Genomic DNA, 22,907 nt, shown 5'->3' on the forward strand with positions numbered 1-22,907 from the left:
GAACCTTTAACATTCATTAAATCTTTCTACAGCGCACAAGCTTCTTTATAGTGAAAAAGTTTCTGTAGATTATTCAGTTGTTTTACACACTAAGACTAAGACTAGTACTTTTAAGAACCATTCAACAAAAGATTCTTCAAGAGACCCATTGTTTCTTCAATAGAATTGCGGCAACACCCCACCTTTATTTTAACAAGTGTAGAATCCTTCAACTCTCAAAACAATTTTATGCCCTGAGATCATACATTTCCTCCATGCTTGTCTTCTTCACTGTCATCATGTCCATTGACATTTGGCAATACATGTTTCTTCTTTCTCTCAATTGCTCTCCTCACCTGTGCCTCAGCCACTCCCCCATTCATCTACTGGTTTCTGCATAACCAGTTTAGACTCCCTCCCTGTTTACTCTTTATAACTCGCTGTTGTGGCACTCCTGACTCACTTTTCCTGTCTCGCACACGAACGTACATTTCCTCTTTTGAGGTCTTTGGGGATTTAACCATGTCGTATGACCAGGACCTCTGTTACCTCTGCAAGGAAGACTTCAGGGACCCTGTTTCCATCCCTTGCGGTCACATTTTCTGCTCCCTCTGCATCAAGACCTACTGGGATCATGCAGACCAGACTGGACAATATGTGTGTCCCCAGTGCAGGGTCACCTACAACAAGAGGCCCAGCCCACGCCGCCTTCAATCCTCACGTTCATCTTCAACACTGAGAAACTCAGATGGCTTCCCACCAGCACCTCCGTCCCCCGACTACAACTATGCGGGACCCCAAGACGTGGGATGTGACATCTGCATCGGGAAGAAGCTCAAAGCTGTCAAGTCCTGCCTGATGTGTTTGGCCTCCTACTGCGAGAAGCACCTGAAGCCCCATTATGAATCGTCCACCTTCAAACGTCACAAGCTGGTGGATGAAATCGGACACTTGGATCGTCAGATCTGCCCTCAGCACCAGAAAGGTCTGGAGCTTTATTGCCGAACGGACCAGATGTGTATCTGCGTTTTGTGTACCGTGAAGGAGCACAAGGGTCATGACATGGTGTCCGCTGAACAGGAAAGGGCGGAAATGCAGGTAAGATCATGTCACGAGCTATACCAAAGTGCATTTGCAATCATATTTTTACCTTTAGAAATTTTATGCTGGTCAATCTGTTATGGCAACAGATTAAATGGCGATAAATAGCAATGAATGTAACAGTATGAAAGACCTTTCACTAGCTGTATGAAATACTGCACCTATTCATGCTAAAAACAGTATGTCTGGATATGCTAGATTGAGTGTAAGAATTGCCAACACCCCCCTTAAACAAACATGTGCAGTGAGGGATCTCCACCCAAACAGAAGACAAGGAAATGAGGCGTGCTTTAGAAATGGGTTTATTATTAACAGTAAAAATAAATTTGCACAGTTAGTTATAGACAAAGCTGGGATTCATTGTAAAAGCAGATTTTATTTTATAGGTAATAAAGAAATGAATTAATACGCTTAAGAATGATGAACATGTTGCATATGAAGTACACAGGAATTTACATAATGTATCCAGAAGTGACTGAATAGTGATTTGGAAGTGGCTGTGGTGTTGAAGGATTCTGTATTTGTGACATTCCTTTGTCTGTACACCTCATTGTCTTGAATTTGTTGTTTTTAAATGTTCTTAGCAACGGCTGGGCGCCACCCAAGCTGAGATCCAGGAGAAAATCCATGATCGAGTCAAGCAAATGGAAGAGTTAAAACAGGCTGTGGATTCTCTTAAGGTTTGTAAAACAATAAAAGTAGGGGGTCACACTTTATTTTAAGGTACAATTCACGCTAATAACAAACTAATAATTAAGACTTTTAGCTCAATAAAGTACTAATCTGCTGATTATTAATAGTTTGTAAGCTATTAGTTGGGTTTAGGTATTGGATTAGGGATGTAGATTTAAATGATAGTTTCTGAATACTAATAAACAGACAATATTTTAATAATACAAAAGGTAATCAGTAATTAATAGTGGGAATTAGTACAAAATTGTACCAAAGTAAGCACATAAAGTAAAAATAAAAAACTATCAGCAGTATTTGCAGGCATTTTTATTGGTTTCTATAGTGGAAGACCAATTCTTACTCAGAATGAAGCAGGTATGCTTTATAAACAGACGTGTGTGTTTGTGTATGTTATAAAGGATTATGAATTTTCAATATTTGTGGAAACCTTTTGAATTTGTTCCTCCAGAATTCAGCTCAACGGGCCTTGCAGGAAAGTGAAAAGATGTTTGGCGACATGCTTCGTTCCATTGAAAGAATGCAGCAGGAAATGACCAAACTCATCTCCACCAATAAAAAGGCTGCACTAAACAATGCTGAGGGCCACATGGAGCGTCTGGGGCAAGAAATTGCAGACTTGAAGAGGAGAGACGGTGAACTGACGCAACTCTCTCGCACCGAGGACCACATCCACTTCATCCAGGTGACTGACACAAAATACATAATCACTGAGCATAAGCACAATGTGCAGTTTGACATGAAATTAAATACTATGCAAACTATTCTCTCTTTCCACATAGAGAGGAAATTGAAACCTGTTCTGTTTGTTTTTTCAGAGTTATCATATGCTGATAGCCCAGACTGATGCTGAGGAGCTGCCGTCTGTGACTGTGAACCCTTACTACTCCTTCGGCCCTGTTACCAAGGCTGTTTCTGAGATGAAGCAGCATCTAAATGAGTTCAGCAATGAAGAGCTGGTCAAAGTGGCAAAGACAGGTATGGTCTAGTTGTAAAGCATTATTTTGATCCAACATGGAATCCAATGTAGTATTCAGAGACACTCTTGCTTTATTTTGAACATTGTGCTATGTCTATTTTAAATACTTTTAATTTTTTTTTTTTTTTGAGAATGATTAAACAAATCACATATTCTCTTATTCATTATGGTGAGATTCTTAAAAATTAAACCGGCCTTCTTTATAACTCTCGCTTCTCTACCAGTGAACAAAATGCCTTTCTGCCAGCTGGAGGAACGCAAGAAGAAAAATGAGGAACGCAAGAAGAGTATGAAGGGTAAGTTAATGAAAATAATGAGAAACTTTAGCTGTCCCGCTGTTTGCTTTGTGCAGAATAGCTGGAATTTTGGAATGGCATTTGTCAAAAGCTAGTGTCGCGCTCCAAGAAATGGGTTGCCTGTTGCTTAGCAATCTTAAGACCAGCATCACATTAAAAATACATATTTATTAGACGCTCTCCTCTCTGAAATGCACACACACATACATAATGGATGTTTTAATTTGGCTTTCAGTTGCATGTACACTGACGTTCAAAAATAAAGAATAAAGCAATAAATCTTTTGAAATATTAGAATTTAAAATTAGTCACACTTTATTTTGATGGTCCGTTTGTTGAATTTAAGCTCCACTGCATCTACATGCCAACTAATTCTCATTAGATTATAAATAGACTGTTAGCTTGGGGTTAGGGTTAGTGTAAGTTGACATGTACTTGCAAAATTTCTTATAGTCAGTTAAATGTCTGTTGAAGGAGCAGTATCAACAGATATTAAGCAGACAGTACTAATGCTCAAATGGACCATCAAAATAAAGTGTAATAAACCTTAAAATTAAATGTACTTTATTAATTTAATTTCAAAGCTGAAATTTCAGCATCATTATTTATTGATCCTTCTAATATACTGCTCAAGAAATAACTTCCTATTATTATCAATTTTAAAAGTGTGAAGCAGACACTGACAACAGTGCGCGGATCCAAATGTAGGTTTTGTTCAGCAGAATAGTCTGGCAAGCAATGGTCAACACAGGGGCAAACAGATGTATGCAGGAAAATCCAGAGTCATAGTCTAAAACACAGGCGATAGGTCAGTAGAGGCAGGAGGCAGACAACATAAACAAACAAACAAGGCGAGGGTGAAAAACATGACAAAGTAAGGCAAGGAAAACGCATCGTAATGTCACAAAACTGTAAAAACAAGACTCAGCCAAGTCTGTGTGTTTGTGCTGTATAAATAGTCCAGCTAATCAGTCTTTGAGCAGCTTCAGCTGTGTGAGTGTAATCAAATGGGATCAGGAACTGGTGTATTTGTGTGCGTGTGTGTGTTTGTTTTGCATGATTTGTAGTCCGTTAGCAATCTGTGTGTATACCAGTGATCTGCACGGGCTGGATCGCTGGTGACCATGACAGTAATTCAATATAAATTAAATGTTTAAAAGAACAGAATTTGTTGAAACATAAGTATTTAATTACAATCTAAAAGGCTTTACTGTGACTTCAAACAATTTAATGGATCTTTGTTGTGATAGTTTCTTTAAAAAAATGTACCCAAACCTTTGTTTTTGCACTTCTCACTGTATTTAACAAATCAAATCTAATCACTTTTGTCGTCACATCATCAGCAACACCTTACTATGATCAGTGTAAAGCTTAGGTGCTGGCTCCAGACAGTGCACAATACAACAACAGTGCAAAATACAACAAGATACTCCAAAAAACAAAACAATATACAATTAGCAATGTTGACAGTAATCCGTAAAAGGCAATAAATACATAAAAGACAATAAATGCGTTAAGAAAAACGCACACTAGGCACAGATAGACAAGTACACAGTCAAAAAGGGTGTACACATAGCAATATTGTAGTGCAGTGCATGCTATGAACATTGAAAGTATCTTCAGTGCCATTTAAAAAGTACCTACAACTCCTTCTTTTTTGTTAGTAACTCAATCTGTTTGCAATTAAATATCAGACTAATTGAGTGATTAGAAGTTTGCTTAAAGCTCTCTTTATTGTGTCTCTAGCTGATGATGTTGACATGTACAAGAGCCTCAGCAGCGCTCCCCGGACCAGGGACGAGTTCCTTCAGTGTAAGTTTATTTTCATACAAGAATTTCCTTTTTACGTGTATGCCCATGAACAGAGGGCGTTGTTGTAGAAAGAATACACACACACAGGATATAAAGTTCAAGCTCAGCAGAATGCTCACTTCTTCTACCCCTGATTAATCAAATCATTTTAATATGTTGGGATAGTTTGCATGAAGTGCTAGGAAAACAGGCTGTCTTTCGTCCTGTTAAATGTCTAGTGGGAGTAGTCGAACATCATTCCTTACATACTGAGTTTGTGTCCAAACACAGTGCAAGAACAGGCGTAGACTGCTTAGTGAGTGGGTGTATGGGTGATTCACGATAACTGCCATCAGTCAAACTATTAGAAATGTAGTCGTCTTCTTTTCTAAGAAAAGTCAGCTGTAGTAATTCAGAAGAAGAATAATCCCTCTGTACAAAAAGGAGGATTTTTAAAAAGAATTGAACTTTCATGAAGCAGTGATTTTATTTTATTTATTTTTTTATTCAAATTATTTATTAATGAGGTTTTCACAAAATGTTTTCTTAATAATGATAATTACCATTACTGTCATTATAATTATATAATTTCATATAATTATGATATTGAAAGGAAATAATTTTGTAATCAGTGTCGTTTCTGATACTGAAGACTGACATTATGCTTTGCCATCACAAGATAAATTAACCTTTAAATGTGTCCAATGGTGGCGCAGTGGGTAGCATGATCGCCTTACAGCAAGAAGGTCGCTGGTTCAAGCCGCGGCTGGCTCAGTTGGCGTTTCTGTGTGGAGTTTGCATGTTCTCCCCCACAGTCCAAAGACATGCGGTACAGGTGAATTGGGTAGGCTAAATTGTCCGTAGTGTATGTGTGTGAATATGGATGTTTCCCAGTGATTGGTTGCGGCTGGAAGTACTTCCACTGCGTAAAACATGTGCTGGATAAGTTGGTGGTTCATTCCACTGTGGTGACCCCTGATTAATAAAGGAAAGAAAAGAAAATGAATGAATGAATGTGTTCAACTGAAAAATCAGTTCATTATATTTCATAGTATTGTTGATTTTACTGTAATCTGTAAGTTAATTTATCTTTGGTAAGCAAAAGCATGAATAAATGCAGTAAAGTTTGAAGACTAATACTTCATTCTAATACTTCTGAAAACTTAAGCTGTTTAATATTATAGAAATGAATATACAGGGTGTCTTAAATGTTTATCGACACTCTCGGCCCTCTAGATCAGAGACGTTCACGCACCTCTGGCAGACACCACCACCAAATGTCCAACCAGCTCTGAGAGCCAATATGCAGACTCGACCACTAGGCAGGTGATTTTATACACATCCTTGTTGTACCTCAATATCACAAAATACTGATCTAAGATCATATTTGCTTTGACATATTCATATTTGAAAGCTATAATTTGCAAAACTGCTCCTAGATAAGAAATCCTAGCCTAGGATAGCTTAAAGTAAACCACATGATGTCCATCTTGTCATTTTGGGGTTCTCTTAATAAAGTAGACACTTCTAAAATGTTTTAAATGGCTATTAAAGGATCAGTTCACTCTAAAATGAACATTCTGTGATCATTTACTCACTTGTTTCAAACCCGTTTACTGAATTTTTTAACATTCTTACATTTAGCAGGGACGTTTATTCAAAGCAACTCACATTGCATTGAAGATACACATTTTATCAGTTCTGGCTTTTACTGGGGATCAAACCCACAATCTTGGTATCACTAATGCCATGCTCTTTTATTTAAGCCACAATAAAGCTGTAAAGTTTATTTCCTCTGTTGAACACAAACAAATGTACTTTGAAGAATGTTAGAAACCATTAGCCATTGACTTTAATAGTATTTTCCTTTGTGGGGGGTTTGTGTTCAAAAGAAGAAATGAAACTGATAAAGGTTTGGAAGTAGCTGAAGGTGAGTAAATGGAGAGTAAATTGTCATATTTGACTGAACTATCTCTTTAACTCACATATTGCAGTCAATAATCACCTAGTAAAACCTGTGGTCTTTTGCACTTGACCCATGCACATTGATTGATACATACAAAATCCTTCACGGCATCTATTTAATCCAGTGTCTCATAAATTAAATTAGTTTAAATTTATGTTTTAAGCACCAAATTACTCCATGTACATACAGATATTTTCATGCAAAGTGGGCAGAAATTCATTGTGAGAAGGGGTGTCTTCAAAAAACTTCCATTTGTCTTCAATTACTTCACCAATCCGGATCATTCACCATCTATCTTGTTTATTTTAAAGATGCCTGCCAGCTTACTCTGGACCCCGACACGGCTTACAGACAGATCTACATCTCCCGAAGCAACAGGAAAGCAGCATTAAAGAAAGATCCTCAATCTTACAGCGAAAGCAACCAGAGATTTGACTGCCTGCCTCAGGTTTTGTGCAAGGAGTCTCTTTCAGGAGGTGCGTATTACTGGGAGGTGGAGTGGAGCGGTGAGGGAGCCTCCGTCGGTGTCACCTATAAAGGCATCAAGAGGACCGGTTATGGAGACTCTGCTCGCATCGGCTACAACCGCAAGTCCTGGAGCCTCTTCTGCTCCGACTCCAGCTACTCAGCCCGACACAACAAAGACCAGCTTGAGATTAAAGCACCGTATTCTTCCCGTATCGGGGTCTTTCTGGACTGTGCAGGAGGCACTCTTTCTTTCTACACCGTGTCTGAGTCTATGTCACTGATTCATCAGTTTAAAGCCTCTTTCAGTGAGCAGGTGTATCCTGGTTTTTGGGTGTGGTACGAGTCTGCTGTTACTATTTGTCAGCTGTAGATGGTTAAAATGGGATATGAGGGCATTATTTCCTTTTAAATGAGTTTGTGTTTTTTATTCTCTATTTTATGAGAGCCTGATTCTTGTGAAGATGATTGGAGTGTAGTAAAACTGGTAGTCATCATCTATGGCATATCAAATAGCTAACATGTTTATATTGAGTATTTTTTTAAAGCGCAAAACATCTAAAAATTACGTTGATTTTTTTTAAATAAACTGTGAAGAATGTTATAGATGAGTTATATTATTGTTTTTAAATCTATTATATGTTCTGCCTTGTGTCCATCTGTGTGATTGTTCTGGTTGATTATTATGAAGTTTAATCTGGCTCAGAAAAATGCATTTTTACAGGTTATGTAATATGTTTGATTGATGTGGGTCATTTTGTTACCATTAATGATAATAATAAAGTGTTCTTTGAGATTGTTGTTCAATCATTTCTTTGACAAATTGGGGAAATCTAACTTGTAATGCACAGATGCTTCCAACATAGAGATCAAACTAACAACCTTAGACATTTGACAATAGTGGCCTCTGCTGGTTGCTGTCATTGCTTCCCGCATTATTTCACTCGTTCATTCATTTTCTTTTCGGCTTAGTCTCTTTATTAATCTGGGGTCACCACAGCGGAATGAACCGCCAACCTATCCAGCATATTTTTTACGCAGCGGATGCCCTTCCAGCATGCCCACCCATTACTGGGAAAACTGGATTATTTACAACTTACAAATAAGATTTGTTTCTGTTGTTCCAGTGCTTCAGATTTTACCCTGACATCTGAAGTTCAAACAAAATGAATTTTAGACTAATTGCATAATCTTTCATTTTGATATTAGAAAATGGGATGGATTGGGTAAAAGCAGTTTGTTCTAGAAAGGAGTTGTGAAATAATAGCTGCTAATTAAACCATAAATAAACCATTACAGATGTTTTAAACGTTATATTTTATCAACTTAGTATGATTTCAATCAAACAAACTATAAATGAACCATTAAACCCTGTACAAATTTTCAGTTGTTTTGGGATTAGCATGGATAACCAATTACTAATAAAGATCCACATCAAATCTGCCAGAAACACTCGATCACTTATTTTTATCTTGTGAATTTACTTCTAAATTCAGGTTTGACATTTATACATGGCTTTTATTAAATATGATTTCAGCCCCCCCTATTGTTCTACAAGATACGTTCGTTAACAAATGTACAAATTTCTCCGATGTTGTGAACTTTATTTTACTAATGGGTAAATATCATATTCATTGTTGTAAAAAAAAAAAAATGCAGGCCCTCTTTTAGGTGTTTTCTTTTTGTGGTAGGGAAAGTGACTCAAAGCTTCAAATACTTCAGAAACCAAAAGAAATAACCGAAACTCTATGCTTAATTTTCTAAATATTTAATATTATAAGTTTTTTTTCCTTTGATGTATGTCATTTGTACTGCTCCTTTCTCCTTGTTGCATTTGTTATCTATTTTATTTATTATTAGTTTTTTTTAAGATTTTAGTTTTTAATTTATTTTATTTATTGTAATAGTAAACATCCCTGCGATGTTGATTGTTCCCTGTTTTGTGGTGGAAAATTTTAAATCAATAATTTTTTTTATAAATTAATAAAGATCCACACGGACCATTAAAGCCAATACAAATTCAAATTCTTTACGTTTTCTTACTGTTGTTATGTCGCAGAGTGGTATACGTGAGAAAACATTACTGAAGGATTTATTATGGTTGTGTTGGTCACACTTTTAAACATTCTGAATTCGAAGAACTAACCATTGATCTATATAGAAACATAATACATAATTCAATATTGTTTTTCTTATGTATGACGGTGAACAAAGAATAAAGGGACTTTGTGTATGATACATGAACGAAGAATCCAGAACCCATGTAGAAGGTCATGTGTTCCACCCGGACGGATTTCCAATGCGCACCCATTCAGATACAACCGCCTTTCGCGAGAAAACATGGCAGCGCAGGTATTTTATAAATAACGTTTTATTTTTGCGTTTTTGACCAGTTTGCTACCGACTCAGGTTATACGCGTAACACATATGTATAACCACTACTATGTGCTGTATGTATGCCGTTGAAATGTTTTGTTAATGACAATAAATACGTTGCATATATGAGCGAGCTCGCTTTTAGCACATGTGCGTTAATGTATTACAACAATAATTCAGTAATCTGAAGTTTGGTATTTTGATGTGCACATTTGTGAAAGTTGCTTTTATCGAGACATTCGGTCTTCTGGAATCCTCACAGAAAATCAAACGTTAACACGTAAACCTGAAGCTTATAACGTTAGATGTTCACCTTTCATGTCAACGTTTTTTTGTAATATGTAATTCATATAACATTACGTACATCGCTTTATTAGAGCATGTGTCACGTATTACTGTGTTAAAATTAAATGTGTGCATCTTGCGTTTTATTTACTTGTGCTAAGTTACATTGCTAATGTTGCCTTTCAGCTATTTCTTCGGCTGTGTTGAACGTGTCACTATGGCAACGCAAGCGCTTAACGGCTATTGAGCGGTCAAATTACACATAAATAACGCACACATAGACAAAAACCATCAAAATATGTCTTTATATATAATTTTTAAACGTATATTGTATTTACCTGTTTATTCACTAATGTAGGTGGCAACCACAAAGGTTCCGGAGGTGAGGGACATCACTCGCATTGAGAGAATTGGTAAGAAATTACCTAAAGTTATCCTAAAATAAATGGATAAATACATAATAGCAATTATGCAATCAGAAGATATTTTATTTGATGTATACTAAATGGGGGCAACATTGTGGCTCAGTGGTTAGCACTGTCTCCTCACAGCAAGAAGGTTGCAGGATCGAGTTCTGGCTGAGTCAGTTGGCATTTCTGTGTGGAGTTTGCATGTTCTCCCCGTGTTGGCGTGGGTTTCCTCCGGGTTCTCCGGTTTCCCCCACAGTCCTAAGACATGTCATGTGGTGTAGGTGAATTGAATAAACTAAATATAACCATAGTGTATGTGTGTGAATGAGTGCGTATGGATGTTTCCCAGTACTGAGTTGCAGCTGGAAGGGCATCCGCTGTGTAAAACACATGCTGGATCAGTTGGCGGTTCATTCCGCTGTGGTGACCCATGATGAATACAGGGACTAAGTCGGAGGAAAATTAATGAATAAACTAAATGGATCTTCAAAAACAAGTAAAGTTCCTGAGGTGACACACATCTTGGCTTTTCCCACAGGCGCTCACTCTCACATTCGTGGCCTTGGGTTGGATGATGCTCTGGAGCCACGACAGGTAATCCTAAGACTCTAATTGATTTATCAGTGGCTTAAATGTTAATCACAGTGTATTTATGATAAAACATTCTAAATGACAAACGATTCTCCTTCACCAGGTGTCTCAGGGGATGGTGGGCCAGCTGGCATCTCGAAGGGCAGCCGGGCTGATTCTTGAAATGATCAAAGATGGTCAGATTGCTGGTCGCGCAGTCCTTATTGCTGGCCAACCTGGGACGGGCAAGACAGCTATTGCTATGGGTGAGTTATTTTCATAGTAATTGTCATGGATTAATTCCATTTAAATTATAGAACTCATTTACAAAGTTCGGTAAACTGAGCTGACCACAGTCAAGCGAGTCGCACACCGGATGCGCACATGACAGTTGAAAGTATCGCACACCAGACGTGCACATTTGCATGTTAAGTTTTAATGAAAGTATTCAGATGGCGCTCTGTGGCGCGGCAGAAATATGAACAGTGTCATGAGTCGTGGCTGGGCACCACGGACAGCCGCTGACTTGGGCGCTGGTGTGTGTACCCTGACAGAAACCTATGTTTTGAATTCTAAAATGCATGGTGTGCGACCCCCTTCACACAGCATTTGCACTTTTTTTTTAAATCACTGTAGTAGTGTATATAATAAATTATTTCTTAAATGTTATGTATAATTGGGTCAGGTACACAAAGGACTTTTTAAGCATCAGAGCAATGAAAGCATAATAAAGCTTTATTTGTTATCACCGTACGTTAGAATGTTTCCTATTTAATTAGTTTTTAATGCAAAAAATTGTTATTTATTTATATAAGGTTTGTGTTTTTATGCTAAAATTATGGAATATTATGTTATTATTATTATTATGGTTTATATCATTTTATTTCACAAAAATTAGATATATCTGTTTATCAATGTATGCACACACATATATTATATTATATTATATTATATTATATTATATTATATTATATTATATTATATTATATTATATTATATTATAAAGTGCAATACTTGTTCATAATTGTGAGCTGTGTTTAATGTCCAGGTATTGCCCAGTCGCTTGGTCCTGACACACCTTTCACTGCTCTGGCTGGGAGTGAGATTTTCTCTCTGGAGATGAGCAAGACTGAGGCTTTGAGCCAAGCCTTCCGCAAAGCCATAGGAGTCCGAATAAAGTGAGTGAGCCTGAATGAACTAATAAACATTATTGTCAAATCTTAAAGAGCCCATATTATGGGTTTTTGAAAATGCCCTTCCATGTAGTGTGTCACACAGCTCTAAGTGAAGTGAAATATCCAGCTAAGGCTTAAATCTGTAAGTGTACAGTGTTTAAAACTATTGATTCATCTATAAAAGAGTCGACTCATAGTGCTTCAAACGAGTCGTCTTGATAACGAGTTATTAGGTGTTTCGCGATGACGCAGCTACGAAACACAAGTAGTTGCACGCGCAAGCCCGGGAGATTTGAAACCTGCGGCTCCGCCCACTAACAGAAAAAAGTCACTCACACACACACACAGAGACACACACACACACAGAGACACACACAGACACCAGTAGAATGAAGTCACGCTGTGCAGATGGAGAGTATTGACAGTTCACCCAAAGATGAAACCTTAGCATATAGCCTAGCCTTGAGCAGATCGAGAGCCACTGGAAACTACCTGCTTTCGAAGAAGACTTCTTCAGTTTGTTAAAGGAAGGATCAGTATAGACTGTCAGAACAAGCATCAGTGGATCATGAATCAGTTTCTTCCCCCATTTCACCAGTGTGAGTACGTGCGATTAAAATTGTTGCCTCGTTTACTCTAGCTTGCAAATTATGCATTTAGTTGTGTTTTGTTACTTGTAACCGCGTGTGCTGTATCAGGTTAACTCTTTATATTCTCATATCGCGTGTAAAGCTACGTTGAAAACGCGACGTGGCCGCTTTGTTTATGGATAGTCAGCTATGTGTGTGTGTGTAATGTGTGTGTGTGTGGCTCCTCTGAGGACGGTCGTTTGTGTGAGTGTCTCCTCTTAGGAGGTTGATGTGTGTGTGTGTGCGTGTCTCTGAATAGGGTAAAGCTCTACGCAAAGGGTGATCAAAGGGACCCGTTTGTAAAGTGAGGACTTTAGGGGGTGTCGCGGTTGAAATCTTAGGGTTGTAATCGCGGATGTAACTGAGGACGCGGAGGGGGAGGGAGGTGTCGCCGCCGCGCCGTCTCTATTCTGGACGCGCCGGCCCTGTGTGTGCGTGTGTATAACTTTTTGCTTGATAAAATAGTTAGTCGTCAGTATTTTCTAGTCCATCGTCTGTATTTACATTCACCCACTGGCAGCCAAAATCCACTATGAAGCGTGTGTACACTGTGACTACTTTTATATTGTTGATAATCTGCTGGGCATTTCACTCTGTCTCGCCCTGAAGCCTGTCAGTGTCGTCGACCAATCGCAGCAGGCTGTCATCGGTCCAATCAGCGCAGATTAGCTTCGCGCTGAGGAGGGGTTTGGGTACAAATGAATCGCTGAACGATTCATATGGGAGTCGCTGGGATAACTAGGTAAAAATAAATGCATATTATAAGACCATCAAAGTGTTGTTTGACCTTGCATGCATATTAGACTGTTGTTGGAGACCCTTACAACCTAAATATGACCCTATTTCATCTATAATATGGGCTCTTTAAATCAAAGACAAGCCTCATATGCTTGTTGTTACTTTGACATTTTGAGCTGTGAAAAGTGGGTGGACATCTTCAGTTGAGGAATAAAAGTAGTAGTGGGTCGTTATAAGCGTTAATACGAGACTCTTATCAGGCGATTAAAAAAAAAATATATATATATATATATCGCCGTTAATCTATTCTCAAAGTTGGGTTGGGAGCTGTGTCTAGTTTATGCAAGCTATGATGACTTTCACCTTGATATTTTTGCGCGGGTGTATACCTGACCGGTGAGCCGTCTGACAAAATAGTGCCCTTCTGAATCAAATCAGCAGGATGCCCTTCTGGATCTTTCACTTACTTCAAAGACACTACTGACTACACATGGACATCTGTAATCTAGTTATTTGCCTTAATAGACAATGATATAATTAAGGCGTTTACGTGAAGTGCTTTCATGTAAGAGTTTCCTGTAATTTTGGGTGACTTTAACTGCAGTTTCACTATCACTCATGAACATTTCATTCATGCCCCTGTGACAAACTGGGGTATTAGACGCAAATAAGGATTAAGGACTGGTGAGAGTGTTATGGAATTTAATAATGCACGCCAAATGGAAAGAAAAAACTTCCTGTGTGTGTGAGGTCCCTTACTGACAGCCGCATGTGTGAATCTTGTCGGAAAATATGGCGAGAAGTCCTACATGACGGTAATACTTTGATAGCGGTGTTTACTTAAATAATGCCACTAATATATGCAAACTCTTAATTCCATTTCTGTTTAGTTCAGTTATGACTTTAGTTGGATTAAGTTAATCAAAAATCACTGTTTCGTAGGCCTACAGTTCAAAATTCATGTTTGCCTGAATAAAGAGTTAGTAAACACAAGTACATCTTATTGAGCATAATTTATTTTCATTGTCATGGTACAACAGTTTCTCAAGCAGTTTGTGATGCATTTTGGAAACCGGAGATGAGCCCCTGGTCTAATGCGCCACTTGACTTGAGAAACCGGTTCTCAAAGACTGACTTTTAGTCATGATTTAGGTAGCACACATATTCTGAATATCTATCCTATTCTATATAGCATATTCTATCCTTCGGCAGAATTCAAATGAGCCATTTTATTCTAGATTAATTCCAAGTTTACAGTGAGATTATTCTAGATAAAAAAAATATCTATGCCCACCTTTAATTAAAAGGTTTGCAGATTAAGGATTTGAAAAATATAAATGACTCATTTGCTGTTTTATGTGAGATATAATTATCATTATCAAAGGGTGTGATGAATCAACATTTATTTTGGATTGTGTTTCATTGGATATTATGGATTCATAGTTATTTTGATTGTTCTGGGATGCGGTTAGTTTAATAGTGCAGTAACAGTAGCATGATGACTTATGTTCTGTGTTTGTGCTCTGGCAGAGAGGAGACAGAAATCATTGAAGGAGAGGTGGTAGAGATTCAGATTGACAGACCTGCTACAGGAACGGTGAGTCTTCTCTTCTTTTTCTATTAGGCTTCTGCTAGGATTAGTTTTGTCTGCTGATTAATTGCTGAAGCTTTTATTACTGTATTCGGTATTATCATGATAATGCTTAAAGGATTACTTTAACAGGTATATTATTCAAAAAACGTCTTAGTGTATTGCTTTATTATGTGTGTACATGTTCAAAGTAAATGTTTTAAACTAATTAAGTTGTAAAAGTCTCGTTAGTAGCCTAGAAATAGCCGTATGTACAGCGACCCTGAAGGGACGTGATGGTGGGGGAAAATGGGTGGAATAAAAAAAACTGAGTGATAGGAAAATATATTTAAGTTTTTGCGTTTCCTCGCAAAGATGTTTTGTGTTCCCTCACAAAACATGTCAATCCTCCTAGTTTTGCTGGGATTCTCTCGGATTTTACCATTCCATCTCGCTATCACGCTATCATTAAGAATTTCCCCAAATTTCTCCCAAATTTGTAATCTTTAAAGCACGATGAAATTAGTATAAAAATGTCTGCATTCACTTTCTTTCCATTAAAGCTGTGCGTCGATCATCGCCCTTCCTATGCAACCTCCGAGTCAGTGAATGCATGTATAAGCGCTAACTGACGGACACGCTCCTTATGATAAACTGATTCCAGATCAGCTTCTGTACAGGCCATTTTAAGTGACACCTCTGTTATCAAACAAGTGAAGAGCTGCAAATGAATCTCCCATTTTGTTTTGTTTGATAAGAGGTGTCACTGTAAGAATGCACAGATCTGTAAAAAAAATTCCATTACTTTAGTAACTGTTTGTACTCATTTAAGAGAAATTAGTTTAAAATAAGTTTTAAATCAAACATGCAGGACTGACATGTTTACATATTATTAAGTGTATTTGTCTGTTTAAACACACCCGAATCCCAAAGTGTCCTGCATTTTAGCTCCTCTTTTAATGGCGTGTACAGAAGCTGATCTGACTGGAATCAGTTTATCATACGAAGCACGTCCGTCAGTCAGCGCTTATACATGCGTTCACTGATTCATTTTTTTTATTATGCATTAACTTCATCTAAGCCTCACCTAAATGCTTTTGCAGTTGTCACTAAGTTGGGTTTAATTAAACTAACTGATGTTAACAAATGGAGCGTTACTGTACAGAGTTACGAACAAAAGATTTATAAATGGTCACGGAATGTTCATGTGACGATGTTAATATTTGAAAATAAATTGCCCTATTTAGTCTTCAATCATTTGGTGCTGTGATGAACAACAACTGTTAACACAACAATCTGAATATTCCTAAAAGGCACTCTAAATGTTAGTCACTGTATTTTGTGCCCAAGATATCAATATTACTTATGTTCATTATCACAATATAGTGAGTTATTGAATATCGGCATATGTATATTCTCCATAGATCAGAATAAAGGTTTATTTTATCTGATAAAATCCAGATAAAAAACATTCCCTGACAAATAAGAGATTTTATCAGGCAACACACTTTCTAGAACACCCCCTAAATCAATTCATTTGTTTGGCTAGGAAGCATTATTAAAGATGTTTATCATCCTTCAGTGGGAAATGAAATTTTATATTACTATGAAAGTGAGAAATGAGTTTCAGCCACTTTTATAAGTTGAGTTTACATTGAAGCTTGGGATGTCCCTAAGTGAACTCTGTCGGATGTGAATCAGTTTCTCTCTTTTCTGTGATTGTGTTAAGGGTGCAAAAGTTGGTAAACTCACTCTGAAGACAACAGAGATGGAAACTATTTATGACCTGGGGACCAAGATGATCGAGAGCCTCAGTAAAGAGAGAGTACAAGCCGGGTAGGTGGATTTTAAAGCTGAAATGTGTGGTCATTTTCTATGTATAACAAATTCACCAGACTGGGCTGCAAAATAACATCGTTATTAATTATAGCGATCATTTGAAAATGATGATGATACAGTAGGTATTATTTTTTGCCATGTTGATAAATGATTATCTATGCTCTGAACAATGTGTTTACTTTTGAAAGACTTGTATAATATTATTTTCATTTATTATATGAATAAACTGAACTTTTGAGGTCTGTGCCAAACCTCATTATTTTAGCTTTTCATGTGCTTAAATTGTTAAATAATGACCTCATAATGTCATATTTCATTTTCTGCAGAGATGTGATTACTATTGATAAAGCCACAGGGAAGATTAGCAAGCTGGGACGGTCATTTACTCGAGCAAGAGATTACGATGCCATGGGAGCTCAGGTACACATTCTGTCTTCATCTGTGAAATGAATCCATCAATCAATGCCAACAGTTCCCTGAGTGTGTTTTTTATATATGTGTACTGTGTTTGCTGTTCATTACAGACACAGTTTGTGCAGTGTCCCGAGGGAGAACTTCAGAAGCGGAAGGAGGTTGTTCACACCGTCTCTCTTCACGAAATTGACGTCATCAACAGCCGTACTCAGGGATTCTTGGCCTTGTTTTCAGGTTTGTCATGCTCTTGTCAGTTTATTTGTACTGCCATACAGACTAGATAATGACATGCATAGAGAAACTAATCTTTGAGTGGTGTTTCAGAATGAAATCTGTGCATAGATGTTTGAGTACGCGCTGTATTGTTTGATGGTCTGTTCTGCAGGAGACACAGGAGAGATTAAGTCAGAGGTTCGGGAGCAGATCAATGCTAAAGTGTCAGAATGGAGAGAGGAAGGCAAAGCTGAAATTATACCTGGGGTAAGTAGACCCAGACTAGTAAGGTGATTCAAAGTGTTCAATGGCAAACAAACAGCCAACAGAAAGAGAGTTGGCTTTTTATTTTTAGCAAAATCTGTTTTTAATGCATTATTTTTTATTTTTTTTAAAATGAATGTATAAAAGAGCAAAAAGTCTTTCTTTGCTTTATTATTTATTGAATTCATAAAATCTAAATCTATGATCAAATAAATTACATCAAATTTTTAAGTCCTCATAATTACATTTACAAAAATGCTGATTTAGAGTTTCAAATAATATTTGTGAAAATAAAATGTCAACCATATGAGTAAAATAATATATTCAAATAAAAAAACACATCCAAGCAATTTCTTGTACATGTACATGCCTTTTAAATATTTTGAAGTTTTGTCTGTTCACTGAATATAAATAATTTTGTTTGTTTGTTTTAACTTTATTATTTGTTCTGCTTGGCACTGAAAGGAAATTTGTCTTTAACACTGGTAACATAAATACAACCATACATCAATCACATAATAAGAGCATTCAACAAGACAACCACATGAATTAAAAACAATACATATTTTTGATAGATTAACAAAACTTTACTTCCCCAAAGGTATACCTCCTAAATTGTACAGTGGAACTGTCTTGGTCATGATAAAGATAGTGTATTGAAATTTTGTATATATTTGGCCCAAAACTGCATACTATTATTTAGGGTTGCACAAAATATCGTTTTAGCATCGATATCGCAACGTGAGCATTAGCAATAGTGAGATCCCGAGTATACGCAATGTTGAGTCTGGATTATTATTTATCTTTTCTCAAGTGTTTTTTGAGCCCTGTGACTCTGTGTTATTTTTTTATATATTATATATTTAATTTTCAGCATTATTTTACCATTGGTTATTCAATTACTGTATACCTGAATACAGTTAGACTCTATACTTGTTTCTTATATTTTATGCATGCACTCCCCTACAGAATCATCCCAATCAATCTAAAATTTCGAATTCTTTCCTAATAGTCTAGTGAAATTGTAAAAAAATATTGATTTTTTTTTTTATAGATTTTTCCAATATTGTGCAGCCCTACTATTATTATGGTAAACTGTTCAGATAACTTCAGTCAATATGTGGCTAAGTAACCACACTTTTACCACTGAAAAAATTAACCTACGATTTACAAAGATCTGAGGTGTTCTGGCGCATTTGACCCTCCCTCTGCAACTTTGAGGAAATTTTCTTTGTCTTTTTAAATTTGGTATATAATTTCCTTTAATTTTTTTTTCCCTTTTGCTTTAAAGCATTTGTATACATTTGATTGTCTAACAAAAACCGCTGTACTTGTTGCGAGATACCAGTACCACTGTTGTTCTATTGAAAATTTTTATTCAAAACATAAAAATAAAGCTTTACTAATGCTGTAATGACACAAGAATTTAAACATTAATCAAGGAAAAAGCTTTTTATTTCATTTAACTGACAAGAAAGGGTTCATGTGGGTAGTTTATGTGCATTTTGTTTTTGAAATGAGTTAGAGGCAGCATTATTCAATACATATATAATTTATGGCTGCTTTAGAACTGCCTTTGTTGAGCATTTTTATGCTTTTAGGTTCTCTTCATAGATGAGGTCCACATGCTGGACATAGAATGCTTTTCATTCCTGAACCGAGCCCTAGAGAGTGATCTTTCACCTGTACTCATCATGGCTACCAACAGAGGCATCACTCGGTACAACACACAAACACATCTCCAACAAATGCCAGCTGATAATAATATGGGTCATATAGTAGTATTTAGTAGTCAATAATAATGTAGTAGATGATGATGATGATAATAGAGTGGGTCATTTCTCCTTACCCACTGTCATTTCATTTTAACAGAATTAGAGGCACCAACTACCAGAGTCCTCATGGTATTCCCATAGACATGCTGGACCGTCTGCTGATCATCGCTACTACTCCTTACACAGAGAAAGAGACCCGACAGATCCTAAAGATTCGGTGAGAGAGCGTTCATGTTTCATATTTAATGTGAATTTCGAGTTTTGCCTTATTTCTTGCAATACATTTGTGTTTTAGTTGTGAAGAGGAAGATGTTGAGCTCAGTGAAGAGGCACATACAGTTTTAACACGTATCGGACAGGAGACTTCACTCCGTTACGCCATCCAGCTCATCAGTACTGCAGGCCTGGTGTGCCGTAAACGCAGGGTAATGTCAACACACACACATGCACATTATAGTTAGTGCTGCAAAAAGATAATACTGAACAAAGCATTTTTTGTTCTGATTGTGATCGTACATTTCTCACAGGGCACAGAAGTCCAAGTGGAGGACATTAAAAGGGTCTATTCTCTCTTCCTGGATGAGGCCAGATCCTCACAGTACATGAAAGAGTACCAGGACTCCTTCCTCTTCAATGAAACACGTAAGGTTCTTCTCTGCTTTACATAACCTTCATTCTTGGAGATCTTACAGCAAAGAGCCATCTTTACAATAAGTGCTATTTTGCAGTTGTACAAAAAGTATTACAATTTGATTGGTTAATAATTTCTCCAGGAGTGTTTGTATACTGTCTGTATACTGTTTGTGGTGATTATGGCATTCTACTTCTGAGCTTACTTTCTTTTGGATCTGTTTTTATTTGTGGAGTCTCAAACTCGTAGTGAGAATTTACATTTATGTTCTTAACCCGATTATACGCAATAAGCAAACCACATGTGTGATCAACAATCAAATATGTTAACTTGTTTTTCTTTATTGACATAAGATCATAATAATTGTCTTAAGCATAAACCTATTCATGTAACTAGATTGATGTTATAAGGCGTGTAAACACCATGAACTGCATTAGTGTAATGAAGTGCGCATGTGTAATATATGACAGGAAATTTAATTTATTTGTAATAAATTAAAAAGCAGTTTACAAATGTTGTCAGGGTAGTGGTTTGTGTGTGTACAGGTAAAAGTGGTTTCTATAATTAACTTTGGCAGTTCTTCCATATAAGCTTCATAAATGTAAATGAAATGTTGGTTGTAAGAGATAATGTATATCCAGATAGTTGTTCGGACAGAATAACAGTAATGTTGTGCAAGATTGTAAATTATTCAGCTTATTGCAGAGCTAATACCCACAAAATAAAACAATTATACGTGAAATATTAATCTGAGCTTTAAATGTAAAGCTTGCCAAAGGAAAAAAAATATTGGATGAAATCTACATTAGGCTATCCTACTTATTATTAGGCTATTAAAATTCAGTCGCAAGATGGCGCCAAAACATCATGAACTTGACACATGTACAGTGCTAAGCATGTATAAGTACACCCCTCACAAATCTATCTTAAATTGATATTAAATAGGAAGCTATACAATATTATATTTGTGCATATACAATAGATTAGTCAGTACTGAAGCAAAATCTAAAGCTTATCTAACAAAATAACTTACAATAATGGTCCAAAAATTAGTACACCTAAATTTAAATGTTATAGAAAACTAATAAATACTAATTAAAAAAAGGAAAAATCAAGAGAAGGAAAAAAATGTAAAATTCAGTTGAAATTTTGTAGGTTGTAATTTTTTTTGCTTGAATTTAATTGTATTATCTTTCAATTTCTAAATATGTTTGTTTAATAAATCTTTTGTTTAAATGCACCAAAATACATTGCCTATATTCACTGAGAAATGGATAAAAATACTCATTTTCAAAATGGGGTGTACTCAGTTATGTACATGAATATGGATGAGTATGTTATTAGTTTAATCTGTTGAAATCATGGAGTAACATACCTTTAAAATGTCATGATTAATGATTAATAACACACACACACATGTGTGTGTGTGTGTATATATATATATATATATATATATACACACACACACACACATATAACAGCTGTGCTCTATGCTTCTTACTAAAGCACAATTAATAACACCTAAAAATTAGGCTATAAAACTGCCTTAAAATGTCTTCATTGAGTTCACTTAGCCATTCTCTCCATCATTCAGAAACCTCTCAGATGGACACCTCATAACGAGTGGAGCTGTGAAGAAGCATGTCCAGTTATTGCTCCTGTGAAGGCCTTTCTCTTATGACCGCTCCCATTGCTGAGCCACCTTTCAAGTGTTCAGGCAATTGAGTGTTAATGCACTCAAATCCTCCTCTTCAAGTCTTTTTTTTTTTTTGCTATTGGTATTGCTAGATTTTATATGTTTTGCAATGTATAAAAATAATTTCTTCTTGTTTGGCTGTATAACATGGCAACTTAAAGGATGAAATAAAAAAGCTATTTGACCATGAACATGATGAGACTCTTAATAGTCATTCTGATGACCCTGAAGCCACTGGTTGTTAAAATGAAATAATAAAAAAGCAACTTCGGCAATAGTCATGAATCAAACCTAATGTTAATGTAGGAAGAGTTATGAGTAGGCCCACATGGAATCTGCACGCGCAGAATTCTGCAGATTTTTAGCCCATCATTAATTCGGTTTATTTACTCGAGTAAATGTGTGTAAATCTATATTTATTCAGTTTTTTAATTAATTCCAGTAATATTATTGACTAATATAAAAATGTTCATCTGATTTATGTACAATGCAGTTTGTACAGTAATATTTTCTGTCATTTAGTAGATATATGAGAGACTTGCTTTGTTTACCAAATAAACATTAAATAAAAGTTAAAAAGATATAATTTTTTATTTCACATATTAAGGTTTTAGTTATGAGAATGCCAAAATAATTCTGCAGAAATCCGCAGATTTTTAATAACATTCTCCGCAGAAATATAAAAAAATGTCCGCTGATTCTGTCTGGCCCTAGTTATGAGTTATGTTTTATTATTAATATACAATTTCAGTAATGAGTAATTTTTTGGATTTATAAATAATATTGAATTAGTATGGGCTGTATGCACAACTAGTGTTTTTCAGCCAGTGTTGAACTTCTAGTGAAAGCTTAATGTGACTATTTTCAATCTCATAAGGTTCCTTTAACAGCATTGATGTTGTAATGTAATTCAAAAATAATTAGTTAAATAGACTTGATTTGGCATTTGGTTGTTAAAGCGTAAAAAGAGACGAAAGACCATTTAAACTCGGGTGCCATCATTAGCAGCAGGCGAGAGCAGAATCTCCACTGAAAATACTAGTGTAAAATTAATT

General features: G+C 36.3%; 2 protein-coding genes across 4 annotated transcripts; both read left to right on the forward strand.

The window, feature by feature from the left end:
* The first annotated feature begins 418 nt into the window (after positions 1 to 418).
* Positions 419 to 8,063, forward strand: ftr83 (finTRIM family, member 83). Of its 3 annotated transcripts, none has more exons than XM_056457936.1 (8): positions 419 to 1,077; positions 1,665 to 1,760; positions 2,222 to 2,455; positions 2,589 to 2,748; positions 2,974 to 3,045; positions 4,792 to 4,857; positions 6,073 to 6,158; positions 7,114 to 7,203. In XM_056457936.1, the coding sequence occupies exons 1-7, from the start codon at positions 502 to 504 to the stop codon at positions 6,129 to 6,131; spliced, it is 1,263 nt and encodes a 420-aa protein (XP_056313911.1). In that variant the 5' UTR covers positions 419 to 501; the 3' UTR covers positions 6,132 to 6,158; positions 7,114 to 7,203. The 3 variants fall into 3 exon arrangements, with proteins under 3 accessions (XP_056313911.1, XP_056313909.1, XP_056313910.1); XM_056457935.1 differs by having other exon boundaries at positions 422 to 1,077; positions 6,073 to 6,162; positions 7,114 to 7,202; XM_056457934.1 differs by lacking the exon at positions 6,073 to 6,158 and having other exon boundaries at positions 421 to 1,077; positions 7,114 to 8,063.
* Positions 8,064 to 9,570: 1,507 nt separating this feature from the next.
* On the forward strand, positions 9,571 to 22,043 carry ruvbl2 (RuvB-like AAA ATPase 2). Its single transcript, XM_056456940.1, has 15 exons — positions 9,571 to 9,619; positions 10,287 to 10,341; positions 10,877 to 10,932; positions 11,033 to 11,174; positions 11,957 to 12,086; positions 14,981 to 15,047; positions 16,750 to 16,856; positions 17,186 to 17,279; positions 17,384 to 17,507; positions 17,659 to 17,753; positions 19,352 to 19,470; positions 19,623 to 19,742; positions 19,821 to 19,950; positions 20,053 to 20,167; positions 21,751 to 22,043. Exons 1-15 carry the CDS (start codon positions 9,608 to 9,610, stop codon positions 21,774 to 21,776), a joined length of 1,392 nt encoding a protein of 463 aa, XP_056312915.1. The 5' UTR covers positions 9,571 to 9,607; the 3' UTR covers positions 21,777 to 22,043.
* The last annotated feature ends 864 nt before the right edge of the window (positions 22,044 to 22,907 follow it).

Source organism: Danio aesculapii, chromosome 5 (genome assembly GCF_903798145.1).
Source record: "Danio aesculapii chromosome 5, fDanAes4.1, whole genome shotgun sequence".
Taxonomy (NCBI): domain Eukaryota; kingdom Metazoa; phylum Chordata; class Actinopteri; order Cypriniformes; family Danionidae; genus Danio; species Danio aesculapii.

Bases quoted from the DNA above. Each gene is read 5' to 3' on its own strand.
- ftr83 (XM_056457934.1), top strand. From the start codon at position 502: ATGTCGTATGACCAGGACCTCTGTTACCTCTGCAAGGAAGACTTCAGG. The intron at 1,078-1,664 runs GTAAGATCATGT...AAATGTTCTTAG, and splicing joins AGGAAAGGGCGGAAATGCAG to CAACGGCTGGGCGCCACCCA. The intron at 1,761-2,221 runs GTTTGTAAAACA...TTGTTCCTCCAG, and splicing joins AGGCTGTGGATTCTCTTAAG to AATTCAGCTCAACGGGCCTT.
- ruvbl2 (XM_056456940.1), top strand. The intron at 17,280-17,383 runs GTACACATTCTG...TGTTCATTACAG, and splicing joins ACGATGCCATGGGAGCTCAG to ACACAGTTTGTGCAGTGTCC. The intron at 19,743-19,820 runs GTGAGAGAGCGT...TTTGTGTTTTAG, and splicing joins CGACAGATCCTAAAGATTCG to TTGTGAAGAGGAAGATGTTG.